The sequence below is a fragment of the Tachypleus tridentatus genome, chromosome 4 (genome assembly GCF_004210375.1).
Source record: "Tachypleus tridentatus isolate NWPU-2018 chromosome 4, ASM421037v1, whole genome shotgun sequence".
Classification (NCBI taxonomy): domain Eukaryota; kingdom Metazoa; phylum Arthropoda; class Merostomata; order Xiphosura; family Limulidae; genus Tachypleus; species Tachypleus tridentatus.
In genome coordinates, this window is record NC_134828.1 from 71,736,234 (window position 1) to 71,763,723 (window position 27,490).

General features: G+C 32.3%; 1 protein-coding gene across 3 annotated transcripts in view; it reads right to left on the reverse strand.

Moving 5' to 3' along the window:
• Positions 1-996: 996 nt before the first annotated feature.
• The window catches only part of Cbp80 (Nuclear cap-binding protein subunit 1), a 72,934-nt gene continuing 46,440 nt past the window's right edge, over positions 997-27,490 (reverse strand). The window contains exons 14-24 of one of the 3 annotated variants that reach the window (XR_013027770.1): positions 24,508-24,572; positions 23,862-23,999; positions 15,200-15,303; positions 13,815-13,934; positions 12,655-12,754; positions 9,710-9,803; positions 7,538-7,641; positions 6,170-6,272; positions 3,953-4,116; positions 3,184-3,297; positions 997-2,588 (exon numbers count right to left, since the gene is read on the reverse strand). Coding sequence is in view for 1 of the 3 variants with exons in the window: in XM_076499211.1 (XP_076355326.1) it covers positions 2,475-2,588; positions 3,184-3,297; positions 3,953-4,087; positions 6,170-6,272; positions 7,538-7,641; positions 9,710-9,803; positions 12,655-12,754; positions 13,815-13,934; positions 15,200-15,303; positions 23,862-23,999; positions 24,508-24,572 (1,191 nt within the window). In the remaining 2 variants the exon portion in view is untranslated. Of the gene's footprint in view, positions 2,589-3,183; positions 3,298-3,952; positions 4,134-6,169; positions 6,273-7,537; positions 7,642-9,709; positions 9,804-12,654; positions 12,755-13,814; positions 13,935-15,199; positions 15,304-23,861; positions 24,000-24,507; positions 24,573-27,490 lie in introns of all 3 variants that reach the window. The other 2 variants (XM_076499211.1, XR_013027771.1) reach the window with 2 other exon arrangements.

Sequence of the window (27,490 nt, forward strand, 5' to 3'; positions counted from 1 at the left end):
TTTATTAAACTTGCTAATGAATCAATCAAGGATAAATTCTGACACTCAAGAGTCTATTCTTTACTTACCCTATTTGCCCTTAATTAATGCACTCTCAATTTTGAAAGTTAAATGAAAGAAAATTTGTTTTTTTATACATCAGTTATACAAAACGTAATGAACAGTTTCTAAATACAGTAGACAACTATCAATGTATTAAACATTTTTGAAAGCCTTTTACTGAAGTTTTTACATATCAGTTTAAAAAAAATGGTAATATATGGTAATATTCTTAGCATCATCTTCACATAAATCTTTGTAACTGCTAGAACTGTTGTTACCACTGGATTGATTTCATTCATTCGATTTGCTTCCTTCAATCTTAACTTCATTCTCTTCTAACTTCCAATGTTGGCCTGGCATGGCCAGGTGGATAAAGGCACTTGACTTGTAATCTGAGGGTTGCAGGTTTGAATCCCAGTCACATTAAACATGCTTGCCCTTTCAGCTGTGGGGGCGTTATAATGTGACGGTTAATCCCACTATTCATTAGTAAAAAGTAACCCAAGAGTTGGTGGTGATGACTAGCTGCCTTCCCTCTAGTCTTACACTGGGATGGCTAGTCCAGATAACCCTTGTGTAGGCTTGTGCAAAAATCAAAACCAAAACCCAAAAAAACACCCACATGTCATTATCAATTCCATCTGTTGCATTGGATATGTGACACTTTTTGAAACCTTTAAAGATTTTAAGTGACAATTTCTAGGAAAGTACTTTAAAAATTGAACATACATAAACATAATGCATAATATTTTGGGAAGTATTTAAATGAAAAAAGGCATATATTTCAGCAAATACGGTAATTAACTCTCTTTCATATGTATTATCAAAATAAGGTGGAAAAAGTTTCTTTAAATGTCTTTTTTAACTACGTCAATATTGCACAAAAAATGTTTTTGTGAAAGGTAATTTGGTAAGTTATAAATGGGTACGTTAAATAGAAGTAACACTATTCAATTAATAAACCAACAAAAATAATTCCATGGTTTATTTAGACTGGAAGTAAGAGCATTCAAATACAGAAGTGGAGTATTTGTTTGTGAAATAAGCAACAGACATATTTGCTACCTGTGCAATACAGGTTTAAAGAAATTTTACAGACTGTTTGCTCTTCAGCTTCACAATTTCTTACACTGCAGTTTTCAGCAACAGAACGGAAACGAAATTTTATCTTATGAAGTCAAGAGAAGCATCTTTCCCAAGAATGAAAAGAAAAAGGTGTTTACTTAGCCATTGTTATAACTATCTTAAATCACCTGTGCTTCAAAAGCAGCAATATAAGAGATAACACGAGTTATTGTAACTTAATATCATACGCACCAAGTTTAACATATAACCACAACACTAGTCAATAACTGAAATTAAGACATGAAAATCCTATCATTTTTAACCCTGCATTAGTCTACTGTAAAGATTTTCCATAGTCACTCTTCTGGGGTCTGAGTGTATTTGTATCATAAGAAAATTAATCGGGGATTATTTAAATAATAATAAACTATTATTTTAGAAATAATAGTTTACAACACTCAAAATATTTTCCTTAATTAATCAATAATGAATATTGAATATTACAACTTTTCCATTTTTGCCACATAAACTGTCACTCACAATTTAACACAAACTAGTCGAATAGTGACCGAAGCTACTGAGAACATAAAGCATGTGCTTCCATCTATCGGCATCGATGCTTACAAGATGTTTGAGATACCTCAAGACCCCTGAAGAATAATAACTCGTGCTCAACAACATTGATATATTTCCTGTTTTTCGAATTCTGTGTTTTTAAAATTTAAATTACAAAACGTTATATTCTTAAATCATTCATACACCACTTAGTAACTATCTAAGTACATTAATCAGTTATATTATACTTTATGTTGTCCAAACAAACAAACAAACAATTTCAACTCTATGATTTTTAATCCTGCCTTCCTTCAGTTTCCTTGGCTTGTACACAGTAAAAGCTTTTTGAATTTACTGCAGATGTATTTTTGTACAATTTTTATCAAACAGCTTACCTCTATTGTGAATATTAATAGTTAACATTGCAACATTAATACAGAATATTATGTTTTCATTTCATTTCAGCAATTAGCCATCTAAAATGTTATTGTAGTTTTAATTTAATACACCTATCTTGGTTGTTACGTACATAATAACAGTAAATGAAAATTTACAATGATAAAGCAGTTGGAAATGAATTTATTTTTGAACAAAGATTAGAAGAAAAAAAATGAAAAATAGTTGGTCTGTACTAACCTGTCAGAATTAAATTTTAAATATAAGAAATTTTCTCTCTAAAGTAAGCATTCAATAATAGTTGTTGAAAATGACAGTGGTACAAAAATAAATGATACTACTGACTTTCAGTGTAATTAAAGAACGCAAAAAAGTTTTCTTCATAACCAAAACAAATCAACAGTTACTGGATGGGTTTAGGACTTCAGAGCACAAAACTGTTGGAAAATACTCAGGATGTTTTGGTCAATATCGCTTGTAAACAGAAGGGATTCTAGAGTCCCTATGTACTTGAAGACTTGTTCATGATGCTAGAAAACACAAAGTAAAATGCAAGTCACATTATATGGAACACTTTCTTACAACAGAAACATAAATGGCAACCTTTTGTTTCTTATGGAAACTTAAGAGAATGATGAGGTACCTTTATTACACTTGTCCATAATAAGAAATTAATAAATTTGTAATTAATTACCTAAACCTAAATTAATTACCTTTAGTGATTATGCCTTAATATTTTAGGTATAAAAAGCAAGTTGAATTATGAAAAGGTTTAGAAATATGAATAGTATCTTCAAATATCAGGTTTTCATAGTAAAAGTATTTTACACATGAAAAAACAAACAAACAACTTTATTATTCATACTTACTAATAATAAAAACATGACAAGTAAACTGGCTAACTGGTAAACTGAATACAGACAGTTAAATTCATTTAAAAACATGAAGAAAACCAAGTTATTTTAGTGTAGATTTTGGCAGTCTTATGTTCAAATTGTGTGTACTTCATAAAGCTCTGAAACAAGATAACTTAGAGGTAAGAATAAAAAACAAGATACTTAAGCCAATAATTTAGTTTAAGACCTGTGAAAGTTCTTATATTCACAGAAAAGAAACGAGACTAACCTTGAAGAACACTGAAAGAAGTCTTCCTGTTGTCCACTTGAACCAGAAGTTTTTGAACATTTTACCTTCAGCTTCACATTGAGCTATGTGTTCAGTTAGTATCATAATGAATCTCTGCCAAAGTAAAAAGTTTAACATTGGAACATTTATCCTTCTTATCAATAACTTAGATAGCTATTATTGTTTATGTAAAAAAAAAATTACATACATAGAGACAATATACAGATATTGTATGTTGTATTAAAAAAATTATGTTTAAATGTAACTATTCTGTTCTCTATTTATTGCTCTTCCTATTTGGAACTTAAGCCTAATGAATTAAGGACTGTCCACTATATTTCTAAGCCAGGAATTTTTACAGATGACTTGCCCTGTCAGCAGCCATGTAGAACCAGCATGTTTGTTGAAGGGCATTATAACACTTGACCTTCAAGATTTGTCTTCTATAATGGAGTAAATTAGCTAATACCAAATTGATTAATTTACCAAACAGTAGGGAGACTTTACATTCCAAAATGAAAAAAGCAAACGACATTAATAATACTTTAACAGAACAATTTGTTAGTTTTTTTTCACTACAACTCACACACCGTCTGTAAAATATGTCTTGTTAATTATTTTTATGCCTACCTTTACCGTACACAAATATCTGTTTTACTAATTACCTCTTTACACACTAGACAAATACGAATATTTTCAACTACATAAATCTCGATTTTCAACAGGATTTGTAATAACAGGTAAACTACATAATAAAAAGTTTTTTCACCTGAAAAATAATGAGAAAAAGATTTTTTAAATCACTCTGAGCAGTGTCATAATGTTCTTCTTTACGTTCAATCATTTCTTCAGTTGGGATGTCCTTATCACTATCATCACCACTATCTTCATCATCTTCCTCAGCCTGAAGAAGGTGCATTGGTACTTTATCTTCTACTTCATACAACGAACTAGCCGTTATTCATTACGCAGTTTATACAAGATCAGCATACACTATGTTAATTGTTTTCTTTCACACATACTGTTATATTTGTGTGTTAACGTTTTAACAATGTCACAGTGAATGGCTGTGAAACAACATCTGAACACAAAAAAAGATGTTACAATATTACAGATAAGTTGGTTAAGCAAGAATGTTGACTTTCCATGTAATTGAACATTAGATGAACTATTTTAACTCCTAATCTGTCTACTTTGGCTTTTAAAAATCATTTTTGCAAAAGTGGTTTATAAAACCAACACACCCTAACAAAAAATAATATTTCCAACAGATTCATTTATCTTTAGAAAACAGTCTAGTGTTAAAAGTTCTTCAAGGCATGGCTTAATTTAATTATAAATACTGAACTGGTTTAATAATTGCACCAAGCCAGATCTATATATTAACAATTAAAACAAAAGAAACCATTCATATCGGTTAATGCATATCATAGGAGAATATTGTAGCCTCACAATGTGTTCATTATTTTGTAATAAGGTATTTAAAAAAAATATGTCAGTGTTTATTAAAGCAAGCATATTCTACTGGTTACATTGACATTCAGAAAAAAAAAATAGTGTAAGAGGCAGTAGGGTACTTATTATATTACAAAAAAAACATTATTTCCTCCTTTTCACTGTAAGACAAGGAACATAACACAACAGTTTTATGTATTTTTCAGTTTACCAATATTATTACTTTTAAATATCCTTATCAAATTAATTATAATTTTTCAATGAAAAAGGAAGGCAGTCATTGTCAAAAAAAAAGGTTATTAGGATAGACTGACAGTTGTTTTTATAAATATTTTTACCATATAAAATCCATTCAACAATATTGTACAATATGTTTCTGTACCATCAAAAAGAACAAAACAATGGATAAGTTTAATGTTTCATGATTTCATTATCCATGAACATTTCTGATGAACAGTTTGTTGTATTATAGCTAAGACTTTATTTTTAATATTCTGTCTATAGAACATTAAATAATCACTTATAGTTAACTGTTTAATAACTTCAAGAATATTAATGTAATAGCTACCTTAGGTTTTCTTTTAAATCTATCAAAATATGAGAACTAAAGTTAAAAGAAACAACACTAAAGCTAGTTTGTCAATCCTTTTAAAAGTGCTAAGTAAGAAACTATAATTTTTACTAGGATACATTAAGAAAAACCATTTTTGGAAAAAAAGGCTTGGTTTGTTTTAAATTTTGCTCAAAGCTACATGAGGGTTATCTTCACTAGCCATCTCTAATTTAGCAGTATAAGACTAGCACGGAGGCACTTGGTCACACCATGCACAGCCAGCTCTTGGGCAAATCTTTTATCAACAAATAGTGGGACTGACCATTGCAATTTATTTTCTAAAATAACTCAGTAGCATTTCTTTTATTTAACAACAGCTATCATGGTGACACCACATTGTTATGATGGTTAAAGAACATTTAGCCATGGCAAACTCAATGGTTCCAATGCATCCACTTACATTATGACATGTGGCTAGAATAAGTCTATGCAGCTGTCAAAATGTGGCTAACTGGCTCAGTGATGAAACAAACCCAATAGTGTTTTCACCAAAGTTGTATAGTTCATTTTAGGATAAATGGCTTGACATATTTAATAAATGTATTGACATATGAAAAGACTGTAATCTACTGGTTATGTTTTTGAAGGTGGATGGTGAATTTTAAAGATAGATATCAATGAATTCTATTTCAACTTTATCTGACAAACTGCTGTCTTCACGTGGGCAAGAGGGAGGTAACCAAACTTATGCTGCACAGTGCAATGATCCATGAAGAACAGTCAAAGAAACATTGAGCATATGGAGCATCGTGGTAATAAAGGCTGACCCACACATTTTTTTAACCAGATTTACATTAATCACAGAAAATGACACATATGAAGAAAAACTCAGAAATATGTGAATCCATGGAAAACTGACATTCCAAACAAATGAAATAACAATGACAAGTATTAAAATAGTTACTCCAGTCTTCTTACCTTCTGCAGCCGTGCTCGTGCTTCACCCAATTCTTTCTGCATTTTCTCTACATGTCGAATCATCTTTTTGATAGTCAAATGAAGTATCTCCCACACATAGCCCCTAGCAAAGAAAACATTAACTAATTATCTTACCTTACAAATGACTTAGTATAGAAAACACAACTAGCCGTCTTCACTATCACAAGCAATAATAAATAAAAATGGAAAACAATTACCTTCACTCACACAGGCACTAGTAAAGAATAGATGTCTAATTATCTCCATCATCATAAGCCTAGTAGAGAGTTACTTGCTGAATTTTATGCAAAGTTACTCTAGAGCTATCTGCACTATTCATCCTTAATTAAGAAGTGACACCACTGTTGGGTCAATCTTTTACCAATGAAAAGTGAGATTAACCATTACACTATAATACCCCCACATCTGAAACTGAAAGGGTAAACAATTTCATTGATGAATTTTAAACTTGCAACCCACAGATTCTGAGTCAAGTGCCCAAATTAGTTAGCCATGCTTAAGTATCTCTAGTAAAAAAAAACACAGGATTTTAGCTTCTTATCATCACCCACACAAAACCTAGTAAAGAAAACATCAAATAATTATCTGCTCTTCCACAGGCTTAAGAAATCAAATTTCTATCTTCTTATCATCACTAACACAAAAAACAAACTGTTTTCTTTTCCACAAGCACTAGTATATTAGTCCAGAAAGATTTTGAGTCAGTCTCTTCAGAATCATTAAGTGTTTGCCTAAAATCACTATTTAGTATCACTTTCTTTAATAATCAGAGATCATTATCTAGATGATAAAAGTATATATGAAATGCTACTTGGTTTCTCATAATGAATAAAGGCCTTTGGTACTAGTTACAGCAGACAAGAGATATATTCAAAGTGCTCTACTTCAAAAATAAAGCTGAAATAAAGGTATCTACAGTCAGACATGATTATAATTACTTTTGTTAGGATTAAAAACCTCTTTGCATTGCCTGGTAAGAACTTTATGGCATGAAACACAGGAAATATCTTACATCACACAGGCCTTGGTACTGACTTACAAAACAACAAACCAAGTACTTCAACAAGTAGATTTCAGTAAATAAATGAATGAAAGGAAGAAATATTTCATATGCAGTCTCTAGTGAAAAATACACCAACAAAACAAACATACACATAACAATTTTTTGAAACTGAACAGTAACAGTTATTTCCACCGAATTAATTCTTAGTTAGGCTTACTATAACATTAAAGAAAACAACATGAAATCTATGCTTCTAAAGAAATATAATATATTAATTCCAATTATTTTTAATATTATTATCTATCTAAAAATAAAGTAACTGATTGCAAGATAGTTATACTTACTTTGTGAATTCTGGAGCCATTTCTTTGGAAAAAATCCAGTTAGCCACAGCAGAACACTCAAGGATTTGAGTCTTAAGTAACTTGTCTATGAATACACACATCATCTAAATGAATTGTATGAAACAAAAAGACAATTTTTAGAGAACTGTAGCCCAAAAAATAAAACAAATTAGTTTTTCCAACTTGCTTGCTTGATTTAATATTGCTTATAAAATAAATATTTTACATGACAGAAGTCTGACCATTATATTGAAACATCATTATTAAAATGTTAAAACAATTCTCTTATCTATTACTGTGAATGTTAGGAAACAAGAAAATCTATTAAAGAAATAATGAACACTAACATTAACAACTATACTATGATTTAGATTTACGTTACATCTCGCACAACAAGAACAAACTACATGATCAATTTTAAAAACAAAGTTGAGCAGAACCATAGCATACGATATTAACAAGAAAACACAGGAGATACATGAAAGAAGTTAGAGTCAAACTGGTTAACTCATTCTCCCCAGGTATGCTTTACTGTGCATGATAGAAAGTTTTAGTGTCTTACATTGAAAATTTTAAATTATTTTTGTTTATGTTATATCAAATACCATAAAATCTGAAATAAACATCCATATTTTAATATTATACAAATTTTAAGTTCCTAATTCTACAAAGAAATATTTCAAAATATCCTGAACTTCCCCTATTATGACACATTACATTTTGTCTAGGAATCTTGTCCTCTATTTTTTCCCCCACCACTTGCAAGAGTAAGAAACTGAACACAAGATACTCACTACAGAATTGTCATTGCTCAGACAAACTATAATTTTTATAGCCTTCAATTTTGTTTGGTTACAGAGCTATCAATAGAGAATCAGACCCTTCCTTCCACACACACTTGTCACATTCTTTCTCTCAAGATATGTTAATACTTCTCTTTCACATTTAATTTTATATTACATACAACCAATAGAAAGTCAAGGTTTTCATTTATCAAATGATGCATTCCATAACAGTGTGCTCTGAACAGATATTAGTCAATTTCACTTAAAGTAGAAGCAATGTTCCAGTAAGAATCTTAATGACAAGTTTGGATGAATTTGTTGTAGTTAGAAAGACAGAAAAATTGAGAGAGTTAAGGAAAATTGTCTACTTTTTGCATGTTATTAGTCTATGTTCTTTGTTACTTAATTAAATAAAAATTATTTAGTGCATTACTACTATTAAAATAAAAAGTTTGAATGTTCTCAACAATCGAGGGCAAGAACAAAAGATTTGGTAAGTACTTTATTCCTTATTTTTCATGTTTATTTTTTATTTATTATTATAAAAGTAACTAAAATGTAAGAGTAGAGATATTTTTTAGATTAGTTAAATAATAATATAATAAAAATATTTCATAATGCACTCATGTAATGCAATTCAATGGTGTAACATGAGCTGCACGTGCCCCGAGTGCCTTACAATTTATATTGGCATGGATAGTAGTTAGACACAGTTCAAATAGCAATTATAAAGACAATAAAAGTTAATTATAAATAGATGTATGCTGTTAATAGTTTAAAGCTACTTAGGATAAACAAATGTAGTTTCATGTTACAATTTGAAGGCATTCCAGAGAGAAAAGAGGGTAACGTAGATTTATTTCAATTTTTTTTGGTAGTTACGAAGTTAGTCAAATTGACCAATCCCATTTTGAGTTACAGTAGAGAAAATAACAAATAAAATATAAAGTTTTACTGAAACAAACAAACAAAATGTTTGAAATGTATTTAGGAGATTTCAAAAAAAGAAATTTGAGAATTTTCAGATGAAGAAAAGTATTTTTAATCTTAACATGAAAATTACTTTGCACATGGACTATTCAAAACAAATATTGCATATATTCACAAACAAATCTTTATTTTAGTTTATTAAAAATACTTCACTAAAAATGCATTTTTTTTGTAAGTGGAAGACTTATAATGTTAACTGAAAGACAGCCACATTTTGTGAAGATATACACACTGTATTGAAAGTTAGATTAATTAAACCTATAAAGACTTTAAATGAGTACAAAGTGGTTACATGGTTGGTTGAGTCTTGATAAGCTAAGTGTTATTGAAATTCAATTCACAGAAACATAGTATTGTGTAATGGTGAATATTTAGTGCAAGAAGCAAAGATATAAACCTGCTGATGACTTTTCCATAGTTCAAACATGCTTCTCAAGATGCAGATTTGTGCTTCTTCAGATGAAGCTAGCATTCTGAATACATAGTGAAACCTGTAAAATAAAAAAAGTTTGAAGTACAAAAGAGAATTTATATTCATTTAACAGTTTTCACTTACAAATATCTTTAATAACAAGTTTGAATATTAAGTTTGTTATCATTGAACTATTAGATATAAATTAAAACTTAATATAGCTTCATTTCATACAGGACCTTTTGAAGAGTGATTACACTATTATAAACTTAAGAAGCTGATTTTCTGTACTTAATCTAAAGCAATTACATACACATAACCCAGTGGATGGTTATTAAACGTAGTAGTTTTATAAGTTTATTTTTAAGACTTTTATATTTAGGAGGAATTATGAGTTTTACAAAACTCACATTACATATAGGACTTATTTTTAAAATAACCAGGTTTACCCATGGCTAAGTATGGTTTATCAATTCCTATAATCCATTAGCAACTGAAGTTCAACAGGAGATCTCTATAATACATTATAATGCTAAACTGGTGCAAGCCCACTTTAATTATCAGATGACAAAAAAGGTTTATTAAAAGATGTCCTAGTTTAAGGCACACTAACTGTTTTTCCATCATAATATGGACAAATCACTTTCTTTAAATGGACGATAAATTTTACAAAGCAAATACATATTATCAGTATTATAATTCAAAGAAGCCAGCAAATTTAAGTTTAAATATCTGAAAGTGAAATTTTTTGGTGTTTTTCATTTTATAAATGAAATTTTAATATGCTATAAAACTACATATTGAGTTACATTCTGATAATGATTGACTGACCAGTTTTTACAAACTACCATAATAAGACATGTGGAAAATCTGGATTTTATGCTAAAAATGATGATTATGACAACATTAATCATGAAAATATTCAGAACAGGCATTGACCATCCCACTAAGAACATTTTTTTATGCTCGTGTCTTGAAGTTTCTCTGAGTTACGTTCAAAGTTTGAACTACTTTCTTGTCAAAGAAAATGAACAAACTTGGAAAACATAGCTAATAATCCAACTTTTAAAATTATGTAAGTTCTAATTTGTATACAGCAACATTAAAAATAAACTACATATTTATAACCAATAGAAAACCAGAATTTTAATCTATGAAATGACATATGTTGTTTTCTGTATAAAGAATTTCCTATTTATCTTTGATTTCATCAAACTATTGCCATAGAAAACACATCAATAAGCTTAGCTAAATTTTAATGGGTCTTGTCACATAGTTAGAAAGCCAGAATAATTCTAGTAGTTACAGGACATTCATTATCTGCTGCTTATATATTACTATTTTGTATTCCTTGGTGTATTATTTAAGTAAAAAATAATTTAATGCAATAGTACCATTAGTATAAAAAGAAACTGAGTTAAGTTTTATCAACAGTCAACAGCAAAAAAAAAAAGAGACCCAGATAGGTACTGCACTTCTTATGTGTTATGTGTATTCTTTATTTATCATTGTAAAAAGTAACTTTTTAGGTTAGATGAGGTAAAGCAGGGAATAATAATGATAAAAAATTTTCAAAGCAGTAAAACAACACAATTTAAGAATAAATATATATTATTGCAAGTTTAAAGCTATTTAGAATAAATAGATGTAGTTTGATGTTAAAACTTGAAATCATTAAAAAAAGGTGATTAATTTTTTGGGGAGGTGGTTACAAGGTAGGTTAAATTGACCAATCTCATATAGAATTAGAGCAGAGAAAGTAACAGATACTCAAAGATTTATTTTAAAAAATTAATTTATTTAGGGTTTTTTCTTATTATGCAAATGAAATTTGAGATTTTGTTCAGATAAAGATAAGTATTTTAACCTCAACACAAAAATCAATTTGCATTCAGAACAGTCAACACTTTGACTCCATATATTATGGAAAACTTTTAGTGAAAATTCTTCACTAAAAATTAATATTTTTTTTATCTACAAATGACTCTCACTGCTTACTGAAAGCTTGTGAAATTTTCTGAAGATACACAAAACATATTAGAAATTACAGTATAGAAAATTTAGAGGTCAATTTTTAGGTTGAATCAATTGAGCCAGTTAAAGCATACAATATGTGATTGCATACATGCATTTCAAAGGGGAAAACTGGTTTATATCACACAATTAAAGGTTAACTTCTTTATCAAATAACTCAAAAATGGGTCAAGATTAGTATTTGTATAAATACATGTGTAACTCACCATGCTGTCATAATCTCCTGAAGACTTGAAATCAAAATGTTGAGAATAAAAAGATCCTGTCATTGCATCTATAGTCTCATTGCTTTAAACTAGTAAGTCTGTACATTTACACTACTTTTACAAAAACTAACCAAATGTATTTTATTTAATTTATAAAGTTTTAAAGTTTAAAAACTTACTGTTATTTAATATTTCAAATGATAATGGAAAATACATATGTTCTTAATGGTGTTACTGTTTGTTTCTTTACAGAACCTACATCTTATCTCCAGTATCAGAACAAGATACATCCCAGAAGTCTTAAAGAATTCTCTAAACAAAAGTTACAATGGAATGAAAAAGTTTTATTAATATTATTTATCTAATCTACCTACAAAGATTTTAATTTTTAACAGTTACTTTTCTAATGATAAATAAAAAATATACATGAATAACAAGAAATATAGTACTTACAAAGCTGTTTTCACATTGAACTTTATGACCTATGAAATATCCATTTAAGGTTCTGATAAAATTCTATCTCTCCCAATTTTCTCATGAGTTGCAAATATTATCTTAAAACGAAACATCTGAAAACTGAATAACTAGAATAAACATTATTTCCAATAGCAGCACCCATCACACAACAAGACTCTTAGTACAAAGCACCCTTCTTCTTTAATAAAATAAAAACCTCATTTTGGTTCATACTTGGCAATGGCAGCAAAACAATGGGAGAATGACTTGCTGGCCAAGTTTAAAAGCGTTTGAACAAACACTTCAATCTTCAGGGGATTATGAGTGGGTTCAACTGAAATAATATAATAATAAACACAATGAGTAACCCAGAAAAAAATATTAATATTTAAACACTTGAAAAAAATACAAGTAAAACATATAGATAACATTATTTCATTACACACTATGTAAACCATAAATAAATTTCCATTTACAAAATGTTTATTATCAGAAATTATAATAAATACAGGGTTTGGACAAAAACAAACAGAAGTTTCAAGTAGAAACATTTTAATAACTTGTGGTTTTACTTCTATTTGGTAGAACTACTTTACTTCTTTACATTAGAGCTTCTGCAAATTCCTGAAATGTATATTGAGAAATTATATACCACTCTTGAAGGACACAACTGAATATAAAACATGGTGATATCATTCACTCATAATGATCTTTCAACATTACAGGATAACTGCCATACTACAAAAATCATTGATGATATTCCTCTTGCAAAATCAAGAAGCTGTGCTATATGTCAAGGGTCATTAAAGTACCTATTAATATAAAATATCACTCTCATGCCTCTTTAAAAGTCATACAAGCCACTCTCCTTTCCAAAGTTGTTTGATAATTTATATGGGCTAGAGCTTTACATATGTTTAAATAATACAGATTGTCTGTCTGAGAGGTCATTGGAATGACAAATTAGTTAGTCAGCTGGGAATCTAGCATATCTAAAATCCAGAAGTATTTGTTTCATAGGTATTGAAAACTAATTTTTAGCATTATCAGCCTTCAGACTTACTACTCAGTCACCAGAAGCCATATGGGTAAAAATGGGCATACCTTTAAGCAGAAGTTTATTTTTTGTCCAACCCCTGTATATTAAAATATATTAAATTCAACTACAAAAAACCAAAATTTGTATAGAATACTTTAAAATTCACCACAAATAACAAAAATTTAACAGTTTTTTGAAAGCACCAAAATATCATATTCAGTGAATTTCTAATGAAGTTACAACTGTAATACTTGCTTTTTAATTGATTTTATGTATGAGTTTCCTGCAGATTAATACACTATAAACATTTCTGAATGTCCATGAACCCCAGCAGCAAATAAACAACAAAACCTACCATCATCATCATGCAGTGGGTTGGGTAAATCTTTGATTAACAACAGGGCTTCTTCTGGTGTACACTTTTCCTTTATAGCTGATGTCAGCTGGTGAGCTACCATTGTTCCTGGGAGGGAACCTAGATGGAAAATAAAATGAAATATACATAATGCACCAATATTCCTCAAAACAGCCTGGACACAAAATTCCAGTTAAATATAATACTTTTACTGTTCCTTGAAGTGAATCTATAAACATAAGTAATGAATAAGAAATTTGGTTATTTAACTCTAAAGCATCTGTCCCCAAATGCTTTGAATTCATGCATGTTTTATGGTCTATTAAATTACAAAAACACCAAAACTACTGAGTGAAAATATTTAAAACTTAAGTACTTTCTTCTGGTTATGTGACTTTAAGAAACAACTTAAAATGTTAAACTTTGTTATTGGTTCAAATATTTCCGTGTCTTCTTACATTCTTGTAAACCTTCCAATAGTGATTTTATTTTATAAAACTGTAAATTTTTTCTTAATTTGAAAAATACTATTAACAATGTCACTGTGTTTACAATCACTGATTTACAATATAAAATTATAAGCAAGTCAATTAATTTTAAACTGTTAAACAGAATATTTCATTTTTAATTTTTTAAAATTTATTCTTTTTTTTTCTGCCAATTTAACACACATGCAACAGTCTCCTGTAATTTGACTGGGAAATATGTTTACCACAAAAACATATGATAATTCTTAGATTTCTTGATGTATTTTCATAAACTTGTAAGATTTTGTTACAGGTTATAAGTATTTTGTATACAAAGAAATGCCATTAATCCAATGAAGTCTTTCTACAAAAATATGTTATTTATCTATAATAATTATTTGCAATCCAGATCTTAATAGTTTTAATGTAAGGTGATTTTAATTTTAAGTGTAAAAATACTTTTTTTATCTTGTAGTTTTCATATTTCATTTGTGTAATCTCTAGAACCTCCTAAATGAACATTAAAGTTTATAAACCTGATACTTACAAAAACATTTTAAATTCCCTAAAAACTGATAAAACTAAACTTGTACTGAAGTTAAAAAAGTTTAATTTATTTCTGTCTTTCAACATCACTTTGGCTTTCCTCCTAAGATATTGAATGCAAGAATATTCTGATCTTATGTATAAAATTACACAAATAAAACTTTACTGATTAAATTTCAATTGTTAAGTTTTCAAAAAGTGCATGTGAACAAACACAAGTTTCTTTTTTATAATTTTTTAAATTCAATGATGCACTTTTGTCTTTGGGGTAAGCCACCTATGGTACAAGTAAAGTATAGTGGGTTTTTATTATTAATGTTAACTATATTCTGTTAACTCTCATATTCATGTAAATGGTCAAGAGAAAAATACCTGCTCCTTCAGAACTGTACTTGTAGTAAGGAGTTGGAATCTTGGGGATAACATGGGATAGTTCTTCTGGCAACAGATCAACCAACCTCTGGTGATAGGAAAGTCTGTTGAAACAAGTCTGGTGTAATTAAACAACGGTCCATAAAGAAAAAATCTTCTTTAACAATGATAACATTTACTTTATCCAGCTTATGTTGTATCAAAATTACCATACATAGTACACAGATACAGAAGTGAAAAAAATACAGAATTATACTAACAATCAGAACTAAGTTTGTAGTTGTACAAAAGCTTCCTATTCTGAACAACAATACAGAGTATTTAGATATTGGAACATGGGTCATTATGTTGGTAAAAATACACACACACACACACGCACACACACACACACACACACACAAAATAAAAATGAAAAACAACCCAAAACATTATAATAACATCAAAATGTAGAATTATTCTTCCAGTACCAATTCTTACTGTCATCCTTAAATTGTAACTGATACTGTCTGTGGCCATAGTACCTAAACATACTGAGGATATTCTGTATATCATACAAAATCCCAATATTGATGTCAAACTTGCCAGTAACCAAGAAGGATCAGTTACATATTGAGAGTTTAGTGCTTTAACTCATAACATTTGAACTCCTACTGCCTATCAATGTCCACAGCCACTTGTGAGAGGACAGTTACACTTAATGCTTAAAAATATAACTTTAAGTTAAATTAAACCACCCAAACACTCTACAGTGTAAAACTCTCAACCTCACTTTTCAACCCCACTTTTTTTTAACTTTCTCCCTGTAATATTCCATACAGTACGTATTATTGCAAAATTTAGCAAGCTTTCAGTAAATATTACAAGTCTTTTGTACACAAAAAACAAACAAACATTTTCTAATCTGATTGTTTTATTAAAGATTAGTCAGTGAACATATCAAATCAATTTTTTTATTAGTCTAAATGCAAAGTGATTTTAACGTTATGGTTAAAAACTTTTCTTCATCTCAAAAGTTTCAGATTTCATTAATGTGACTTGTGAAACCTCCTAAACACACAAAATTATTTCATAACAATATACTTGATTCTTCAGCCTTAAAGAATAATGAAAAATTGTAGAATACAAAAAGAGCAACTGTGTCCTTTTTTTAATTATTATTAATCATGAAGTTCAAAATTACTTCTCTCGAGACTTTCAACTGATAAACATTTCACCCATTTTCTTCATTTTTACTGTCAATGACTGAAGTAGAAACCTGCTGAAAATAAAGCAATAAATCACCACTTGCATCATTACAGTTTACATGACACTATAATTATCATTAATACTTTTGAAAGTAACACACATTGAAACAGAAAGCCAACTTGCCCCCTTCCTTCGAGAATTTCATGTGGGGTTTGTTGGCTTGTGTGTTCAAAAAGAAAACTCTCCCAAGTAATAAGATTGCACTTTCAGTCAATGAAAACATTTATTAGATTGTTCCCAGCTGATCCAACAAATACTCCAGACGTTTGAATATTGGTCACCCTTCTGGTGTGTTTGGAATTTAGTGTTATAGGCATACAAAGATGTTACTTGTGCACATGACATGATTACAAAATTCTACTTCCCTTTCAGCATATTTATTCATCATCCAACAAATACTCAGATACCAGCAGTTCCACTTTTGGTTTTACAAACATCATAATCCAATCTTCCTTAGCAAGTATTCTGCAGCTAAATTGTAGCAAAGTAACCAGTGTAGTTACCAAATGAACACATTCATCAGAAAGCATATTCCTGGTTACTGACTCTTATTACTGAGAAGTAATCATTCTTTATAATACATGTGGAATCTCTGTTCAATTGTTTCAGTATACAGTTGCTGCTCAAAATTCAGTGTAGCTGCTTCTAAAATCTATGATACACATAATATTTAATGATATAGAATAGAGAATATATGCAACATACATGTAATGTCTTTTCTCCTAGAAATGGAAATTAGCCAATCAAAACTGAAGCTAAAGAACTAAAGAAAAATAAAAATTCTCGGTGAGTAAATGTATCTTTTTCATCTGATGAAAATGTATTCTGTCAGAAGAATCTGAAGTTTATGCTTCTGCTTCAATACTTCTGGAAAAATTTCTATATAAAACTATATGACCTCAAAATCTGGAACCAGCTCTTCTTGATTTTGTGTTATGGAAAATGGAAGTAGCTGGTGAAAGATGTTCATTAAATGAAGATGTTTCAGAATCACCCTGACCAAGAATGTTCAAACAAGCTATACCAACATCATATATATGACACAGGACTAAGAGGAGAAGGAGTAAAGCTGAAGTGGTTACTAGGACTGCTCCTTCCCACAGGAGTGGCTTCTCACCTGCAATGACACTGGAGATTTGGGTGCAGGTCACAGATGAGGAGTAAACCCATGTACACCCATTTAACAGAAGTGAGCCTGTGTCTCAACAAGTCAGCTCTTCAAATAAAATTATTGATTTATTTAAACTTTTATTCACTATCCAAAAATTCAAGCCTGATTGTTCATGAAACAAATCAGTATGCACAATGTAAAAAGGCACAGTAGGAAGGTGAACCTTCAATAACAGAAAAAATGTAAATGGTCTAATGTTACTCTTGAAGAGTTTTACCAGACTTTGGTCTAACAACAGCTACAAGATCCAAGTCTTATCCTTTTCTTTCTGATTACTGGTTCACCTATTCACACTTACTTGCATTCCCATAATACTTCTAATGCTCTTCTTAGAATTGACCCTAACCATGGTAAACTTTCTAAGGTTCGATCTACCATAGACTTTCCTCTAAGGTCCTCTGTTTCCCATTACTCTCATGTCAGGGAGCTAACTATAAACAAATGTAAGATACAAAATCTAAAACTGATTTACTTAAATATCTACCAAAGAACCTGTTAAGTTGGGTATATAGTTGTCAGTGGATACTATCCAAAGTTTAAAATATATGCAGAAAGAGAGAGATAAATGCCAGCTAGATGGTTTAGCACACAATGATGTGATGGAACTGATGGAAAAACACAACACTCTAGTTGATTGATTGATTTAGTGCTTTATGACACAAAGCAGCTAGGCTATCTGCACCAAACGTCCGGTTAAAAGGTAGAAATAAATTAAATGTAGTAAAATACATAAAAGGGAATGAAGGTAAAACAAAACATCATTGAAAAACAGAAAAAGCATAAAATCAATGTTGACACCTAGTATACAATGGTAAGAGAGAAAACAGAGTGAAAGAAGTTGTAAAGTACTTACTCTCGCAAAATGGTAATGATCATAACCCACCAGAAAGACTAACAGGTAAGTTCAAGAACCACCGTCAGTCACCTGAAGTTGGCCTTTCTAGTCCTGGTTCTGGGTTATGTGTCATAGCAGCCATTATAAAAATGTAAAATAATAGAAGTTTTAAAAGACATAGCAAAATCGTAATAATGAGTAGCCAAATATCCAGTAAAAAGGTAAAAGTAAAGTAAATGTAGTAAAAATTGTAAAAGTAAATGAAGGTAAAAACAAAACAGCAATTAAAAACAGAAAATTGCATAAAACCGATGTTGACATCCAATCTATAAAGTTGTAAATAACTTCTGTAGCAGAATGGTAACCATCATAACCTGCCAGGAAAACTAACAGGCAAGTACCAGAACCACCATCAGTCACCTGAAGTTGGTCTTTCCAGTCCTGGTTCCGGATTTTGTGTCATTATGGCCAGTACCAAAGAGTAAAGTAATAAAAGTGTAAAAGACATGCAGCAAAATTGGAATAACAATTCGCCAGGACGACTAATGGGTAGTTCAAACAGCAGCGTTAGTCACCTGAAGTTGGCCTCTCCAGTCCTGGTGTCAAGTTATTTAATGTTCTGGCCATTTTTCAATGTCAAATTGAACTAGAGAGAATGAAACTGTGAAAATGGAACCACAATTAAAAAGATGTAATGAATAAATATCCAACACTTAAATGAGATTAAAAAAATTAATGGCCATTAAAAAACTAAAAACTTTATCAAGGTGAACAGTGTCACCATCACCAATAACACTGTCCAATGTTACAGATAAACCCTGGGAAAAAACATGTTTAAAATATTGCCGTCGTCGAGAATCATAACAATGGCAAGAAAGTAAAATGTGGCTGACAGTGATTTGAGTGTTACACAAACTACACACTGGTGCATCAGTTCCAGATAAAAGAAAACAATGAGTTAAAAAACTGTGACCAATGTGTAGTCTAGTTAGAACAACTTCCTCCTTCCGAACCTTATGGAAGCTAGATGGCCAAAGCCCAATATATGGTTTTATTTGAAAAAGCTTGTTGTTGCATTGCTCACTCGAAGTGGACTGCCAGCTGGCACGGAGCCGAGAGCCTTGAATACAGGACCATAGTCCATGTACAAAACAGGCACAGTGGTGATAGTGCCAGAGCAGATAGATTTAGCTGTCGTGTCTGCAAGCTTGTTCCTGCAAATACCAACGTGGCCTGGTATCCAGAAAAACTGGATAGATGTTAATGAGAAATGGGCCAGTCGGTTTTGAACATCAGCGAGAACAGGGAGTGAGCCAACGTGAAGTGATTCCAGGGCCAGAAGAGAACTAAGCAAGTCAGTATAAATAGTGCAGTTGGAGTATTGCTTAGCTTCAATATGATCCAGGGCAAGAGATATGGCATACAGTTCAGCAGTGAACACAGAAGCTGAAGAGGGGATTCTGCACGCAACCACCAAACCTCAGCAAACCATAGCATAGCCCACTAAATTATCTGATTTGGAACCATCTGTATAAATGGGAATGGAATAATTGTTTGAAAGGTGTTCATTAAATAAATGACAGTACTTCCAATCTGGAGTATCTGCCTTTTTCAGATGACTGAAAGAAAGGTCACGTTTGGGGGCTGTAATAAGCCATGGTGGGATGGGCTGACCTGTGGAATCTGCAATGTTATCCAAGGACAGACCCAAGTCATCCAATTGCACCTGGATGCGAAGGCCAAACGGAGCAATGGCAGATCGTCTGTTCTGAAAAAGTACAGACAACCGAGGAAGGAAAACACATCCCCAGGTGGGATGCTTTGGTAAGGAATGAAGTTTCAAAGAATATAGATAGTTGCAAACGGTGAAGGTGCAGAGAAGTTTCATGAGATTAAACATATAAGCTTTGAACTGGAGAGGTGTGGAAAGCCCCAGTGCAGAGTCGAAGTCCTTGATGATGAATGGAGTCTAGCATCTTTATGGTCGAGGGTCTGGCAGAGCCATAGACCATTGATCCATAGTCGAGTTTTGATTGAATAAGAGCATCGATCTGCTCCTCAACTGGTAGCAGAGAGGACACGGAGGATGTTCAGTGCTCTTGTGCATTTGACCCGTAGCTGCTTTAAGTGTGGTATAAAGGTCACCTTACGGTCAAAGATAAGCCCCAAGAACTTGGTCTCGGGGACCACTGGCAGTGAAACTTCACCGATATAAAGTTCAGGATCAGGGTTAATACCCCGTTGGCAGCAAAAGTGCATGCAAACGGTTTTAGAGAGAGAGAAATTAAAGCCGTTTGCCATAGTCCACTTTAGTAGACGATTGAGGGAAGTTTGTAGTTGCCGCTCAATATATCTCATGTTTGACAACTGACATGAGATGTGAAAGTCGTCGACATACAGCCCATTCGCAATAGTGAGAGGGAGTTGTTCAGTGATGGCATTTATCTTTATACTGAAAAGTGTGACACTCAAAACACAGCACTGAGGGACTTCACGTTCCTGTACAAAAGAACGGAAAAGTGTCGAACCCACACGAACTTGGAATCTCCTGTCCATTAAAAATATTTTAATAAACATGGGTAAATGGCCACATAACCCATATGTATGGAGGTCTCGCAAAACGCCATACTTCCATGTTGTGTCATAAGCCTTCTCAATGTCAAAGAATATTGATACAAGATATTGGCATTTAAGAAAGGCTTCTCTGATTAATGTTTCAAGTCGAATTAGGTGGTCTGTGGTGGAGTGCTGTCATCAGAACCCAAACTGGGTGGGCAAGAGGAGGTTGTTTGATTCGAGGAACCAAACAAGACGAGCATTAACCATCCTTTCTAAGGTCTCACAGAGACAGCTCGTCAAAGAAATTGGACGGTAGTTTGTAGGAATTTTGGGATCTTTCCCTGGCTTAGAGAAAGGTAAAATCATAGCCTGGTGCCAGGCATCAGGAAAAACATTCTCCTGCCAGATTCGGTTAAAAACAATTAAAAGAATATCAAGAGAAGCAGAAAATAGATGGTGCAGCATGTCATAGTATACATCATATGTACTGCCAAACCGATGAAGGGCCAATTTCAGTTCCACCAGTGTAAAGGGATAATTATAGTCAAAGAGACAGTCAGTTCGAAAGGAAAGAGGTGAATGCTCTGCCCGAGTCTTGATGGCCAAGAAGGTGGAGGAACAAGCAGAAGTGCTAGATAGAGCAAACTGAGAGAGCAATAGTGGTAAAGGACTGACTAGGTGCATGAAAATAAGTGGAAGAACCAGTATTGAAAAGAGAAGGATTGTGATCAGAGAGCATACGCTCTACAGAGCGACCCCTCCCATCAATAACAGCACTTCCCCAGAGGGGATGAAGTCCATTAAAGTCTCACAGGAGTAGAAAGGAAGACGGCAACTGTTCAACAAGAGCATCAAGGTCTGATTGATCATATGTCTCTCCAGAGGTGTGTTGAGTGACAAAGACAGGGTGGGCACATGCTGATCAACCAATAGTGCCACCCCTCCATGTACTGATCCATCACACAGCCTGTCATTTCTGTACAGAGAAAACAATGGTGACTGTATCAGCAGGACCCAAGGAAACACGGATGGCTACAGTCTCCTTACTGTCCCTAGTCGGAGGAGGTCTATCAACCTTCATGGATCCTGCTCTGGATCGATTGGGCAGGTCTTTGTTATTGGAAGGGGATTCCAGTGACTGAGGATGCGAATGAATGATTGTTGTGCCTCCTGGGGTGGGAGAAAAAGATGTATAAGAAGAAATGCCTGTATTTGAAACTGAAGGATGTGGATCTTGAGGTTTGTTGGAATGTATGGGAGGAACAGAGATGGGTGTGGAAGTCGATTTATCAACCTTTTTAACCATGGAGGTCAAAAGGCTTTTCATTTGTTTTGAAAACGATTCTCTTGGAGGCACAGAGAGATCTGTCTGCACTCCCACTCTAGTTGTGGAATGAAGTGCAGCAGCATATGTCTAAGATGGAACTCATGACAACAGTGACAAGAAGAGGGTGGAATGCTGAGATTAAAATATCTTAGTAAACTGTAAACTAAAGTATGTTTATGGTAGGAGTGAACGTGAATGACCAACATTTAAGTTAATATTCCACTGGAAGAAGGACAATAAGTGTAAAAACAAACTGTTTTGTGACTTTTGAACTTGACAAATGTAAATGCTTACATTTTATACAAAATAATGACAGTTCAGTTTGCATTATTTCAAAAAGCCTTCAAAAAATAATCTATCTTTTATAAAGTTGTAATTACTTACATTTCATTTGTTCTTAAAGAACTGAAATACTCTCGGCTGATTGACTATCAGATACCACATGGATAGAAAAAATCTAATATTATTGCCAAACTGTGTCCTAAATTTTGTGAACTTAAGAAAAAAGAAAGACACAAAAGAGAAGATTTCATGTCCTAATATATGTTTTTCTGCCATTATAATGTCCTTTCATTACCTTATAAGTCTTAAATGTTTACTCTTATAACCAAATGACTGATTCTAAAGAGAAAAGTGCACCAGTGGGTGCCATAATCAATTCCTTATAAACAGGAGGAGAGCACGATGCTTTCACAGGGAAATCAACCTTTCATATTTGTTCAGAAATTGTGTTTACTTCATCTTTTTTTTTTTACTTTTACAGTCACCTTATCTTCAACTGTTCCCATTAAAAATTATTTCTAACCAGTTTCTCAATGTTGTGAAGTGCCAATTCTGAACATTTAACAACAGACATTTTGGTTGCTCCTTCTAGAAATGTTCTTCTCAAGAGAAACATGGTTTGTTGCTTCAAACCAAATTACTATCACTGTTTAGTCTTAATTTATTCCATGTCCATGAGGATATTTACATTTTTACAACCAGGACTTTGTACTTCAATTTTTTAAGGGAGAGATTTTTTTTTGCAGTGCTTTAAAATCCAAGATGGTATATTTATGAAAACTTCTTAAAGAAAGATGAATTTATACAAGATCAAAACAATGAAGCCCACAGAACAGTCAAATGGCTGTTTTTATAAAGGAATCACAAACAAGTGCATTTATAATGGTTATTGATGTGTGATTTATGGGGCATTTTTATCAAATTATCACATGTAAGTACATTAATTAAAAAACAAACTGAATATATGAGCACATTATACTAAATAAATAATGCTTATTTTTAAAAGTAAGAAATAATTCCTTTTGTACAAGATAATTTTTTATACAATTTGCCTTTTCTATTACCAGATTACTCTTTTATGTTTCAACAAACATTTCAGAATTTAAAAAACCATAATGGAAAATATTTTACACCTGAGAACACAATAACATACCTTAAGCACTTTTGAAGAGTATTTAGAACAACTACAACAACATACCTTAAGCACTTTTGAGAAGCATTTAGAACACTTATAACAGCATACCTTAAACACTTTTGAAGAGCATTTTGCATAAACATTGTTTTAGGGTGTAAAGGATCCAAGTTAGCTGCAGATTTCCAATCATCCCAGCTCCAACGGAACTGAAAATTACTCAAATGGTAGGCAAACCAGCTCGCAAACCTGTAGAGCAGTATGAAAAATGTACAAATGACTCACATAAATTAACAAGCCCATAAGTATAAAACTGTTAAAACAGTGCAGATATCATTTACTGTGTAATGCATAATAGTTATTACAAAATATGAAACATGTACAAAGACAAGTAGATCTAAACTCAGGCAGATATACACACGTATCTTAACCTGTTCATCCATGTCTTGTTACACAAGTTTTAATAGAATAATTTAGGTACTTTTCATAAACTATAACCACTAAATGGAATACTCATCTAGAGTTAAACTCTATATAATTACTAGTAAAAGTGAGCATCACTGATACATTTATCATGTTAAAATTCCTTTTCAAAAACCTCTGTTTATAATATCTACTACTTGAAAAAAATCCATTTTACCCAAACCACTGTACATACATCATTATAACCACTTACTCTTTGGATACTCACAACATTATTAAATTGAATTATATCAAAAACCTCTGGTACAATTAAAACCTCATAGCAGGAACTTACCTATCAATACAGTCTACATTCATGGTGTCAAGTCTGTCATACAACATCTCTACAGTCTGGGCAAGCTAAGACAGTGATTCAAGGAATATATATCCAACTCATCAGTAGTAAAACTGATACATTCCTAGTAGCATTTTTCATCTATTTCTGATGATAAAAAACAAAACATGAGATATAACTTATGCTGCTTTTTTGTTAAATTTATGCAAGCTAAAGCCATGTTTGGAAAATAACATCTATTATCAGGTTCAACCGAGAAATTAGAAAAATTTCCTACATTCTTTGAAATTGGGTTGAAGGTTGGGGTAAAACAGTTTTAAAAGTGATTTATGACTGTGAAGGGTAGTAAAATCATCATCAGTGCACTGTAATTAATCATATGACAATTTATTTGATTGATAAAGACAAAAGTGGGTAGGGATAGTTGTTAGTATCAAATGTCCTAAAAGAAACTGTTACAAGCAAGAGAGCTTTTGCTATCACCTATTTTATATCATATCACATAAACTTACTTTGATAATTGGTCAATCAAAGATTAAAACTGGTTTGATGATGTGATACCAAAACATACTTGAGTAAAATTATTTTAACTGGTATTTTGAATATGGTTTCTATAAGCCACATTTTCAGTTTGTAATATAGTTGTCCTATGTAGTTGGTCAAAACAGCTTAATATTTTCAAACAGTTAATATTTTCCTAAACCCAAAATTTATTTTATGACAGATACTTATCACCTTTCACTAAATAGATTTTCTTGATTAGTACTGCCCTCTATCAGCACAATTTTTAATGCTTGCCACTAGCCTTCCACCTTCTACTTCTGTATATCCATATGTAGCAGCTCTCCACCAACAGAAGTGCAACACAAACCCTATTGTAACCAGCACCCTCTCCAGGTTTGCACTTGTTTAATTTACTTTGAGATTAATCAGAAAACCTGGAGCACACATGAGCAGAAGTGGAGAGGGCGAGTGGAAAATGAGAAAGAGAGATAATTACCTATCACAAATACATTTACAGTTTAAGAGAATTTTAACTTCCTATACAATATCTTACCTCCTCATAAAATAGCTAATATCCCAAAATAAACTGGTGAAGTAATGGTTGGTAAAAAAGTGATCCCTCTTTTGGAAGCAGCTAGGCTATCTGTGCCAAACGCCCAGTAAAAAGGTAAAAATAAATTAAATGTAGTAAAATACATAAAAGGGAATGAAGGTAAAACAAAACATCATTGAAAACAGAAAAAGCATAAAATCAATGTTGACACCTAGTTTACAATGTTAAGAGAGAAACCAGAGTAAGAAAAGTTGTAAAGGACTTTCTCAAGCATAATGGTAATGATCATAACCTGCCAGGAAGACTAACAGATAAGTACAAGAACCACTATCAGTCACCTGAAGTTGGTCTTTCCAGTCCTGGTTCTGGGCTATGTGTCATTATGGCCAGTACCAAAAAGTAAACTAATAAAAGTGTTAAAAGACATGCAGCAAAATTGTAATAACAACTCGCCAGGACGACTAACGGGTAGTTCAAGCAGCAGCGTTAGTCACCTGAAGTTGGCCTTTCCAGTTCTGGTGTCGAGTTATTTAATGTTATGGCCATTTTCCAATTTCAAATTGAACTAGAGAGAATGAAACTGTGAAAATGGAACCACAATTAAAAAGATGTAATGAATAAATATCCAACACTTAAATGAGATTAAAAAGATTAATGGCCATTAAAAAACTAAAACTTTATCAAGGTGGACAGTGTCACCATCACCAATAACACTGTCTAATGTTACAGACAAATCTTGGGAAAGAACATGTTTAAAATAGTGCTGTCGTTGAGAGTCATAACGATGGCAAGAAAGTAAAAGGTGGCTTACAGTGTTTTGAGTGTTACACAAACTGCATACTGGTACAACAGTTCCAGATAAAAGAAAATAATGAGTTAAAAAACTGTGATCAATGCATAGTCTAGTTAGAACAACTTCCTCCTTCCGAACCTTATGGAAGCTAGATGGCCAAAGCCCAATATACGGTTTTATTTGAAAAAGCTTTTTGTGACGTTGCTCACTCCAAGTGGACTGCCAGCTGGCACAGAGCCGAGAGCCTTGAATACAGGACCATAGTCCATGTACAGAATAAGCACAGTGGTGATAGTGCCAGAGCAGATAGATTTAGCTGCTGTGTGTGCAAGCTTGTTCCTGCGAATACCAACGTGGCCTGGTATCCAGAAAAACTGAATAGATGTTAATGAGAAATGGGCCAGTCGGTTTTGAATATCAGTGAGAACAGGGTGTGAGCCAACATGAAGTGATTCCAGGGCCAGTGTAGAACTAAGCAAGTCAGTGTAAATAGTGCAGTTGGAGTATTGCTTAGCTTCAATATGATCCAGGGCAAGAGATATGACCATAGTCGAGTTTTGATCAAATAAGAGCATGATACATCTTAAACAAAGAACACCGATCCGCTCCCCAACTAGTGGTAGAGAGGACACGGAGGGTGTTCAGTGCTTTTGTGCATTTGACCCATAGCTGGTTTAAGTGTGGTATAAAGGTCACCTTATGGTCAAAGATAAGCCACAAGGACTTGGTCTCAGGGACCACTAGCAGCAAAACTTCAACACAGAGTTCAGGATCAGGGTGAATACCCCATTGGCGGCAAAAGTGCATGCAAACAGTTTTAGAGACAGAGAAATTAAAGCCATTCACCGTGGTCCACTTCAGTACATGATTGAGAGCAGTTTGTAGTTGCTGCTCATTATATCTCATGTTCAATGACTGACACGAGATATGAAACTCGTCAACATAGAGCCCATTTGCAACAGTGAGAGGGAGTTGTTCAGTGATGGCATTGGTCTTTATACTGAAAAGTGTGACACTCAAAACACAGCCTTGAGGGGCCCCAGGTTCCTGTACAAAAGAACAGGAAAATGTCGAACCCACACGAACTTGGAATCTCCTGTCTATTAAAAAATAACAAACATAGGTTAATAGCC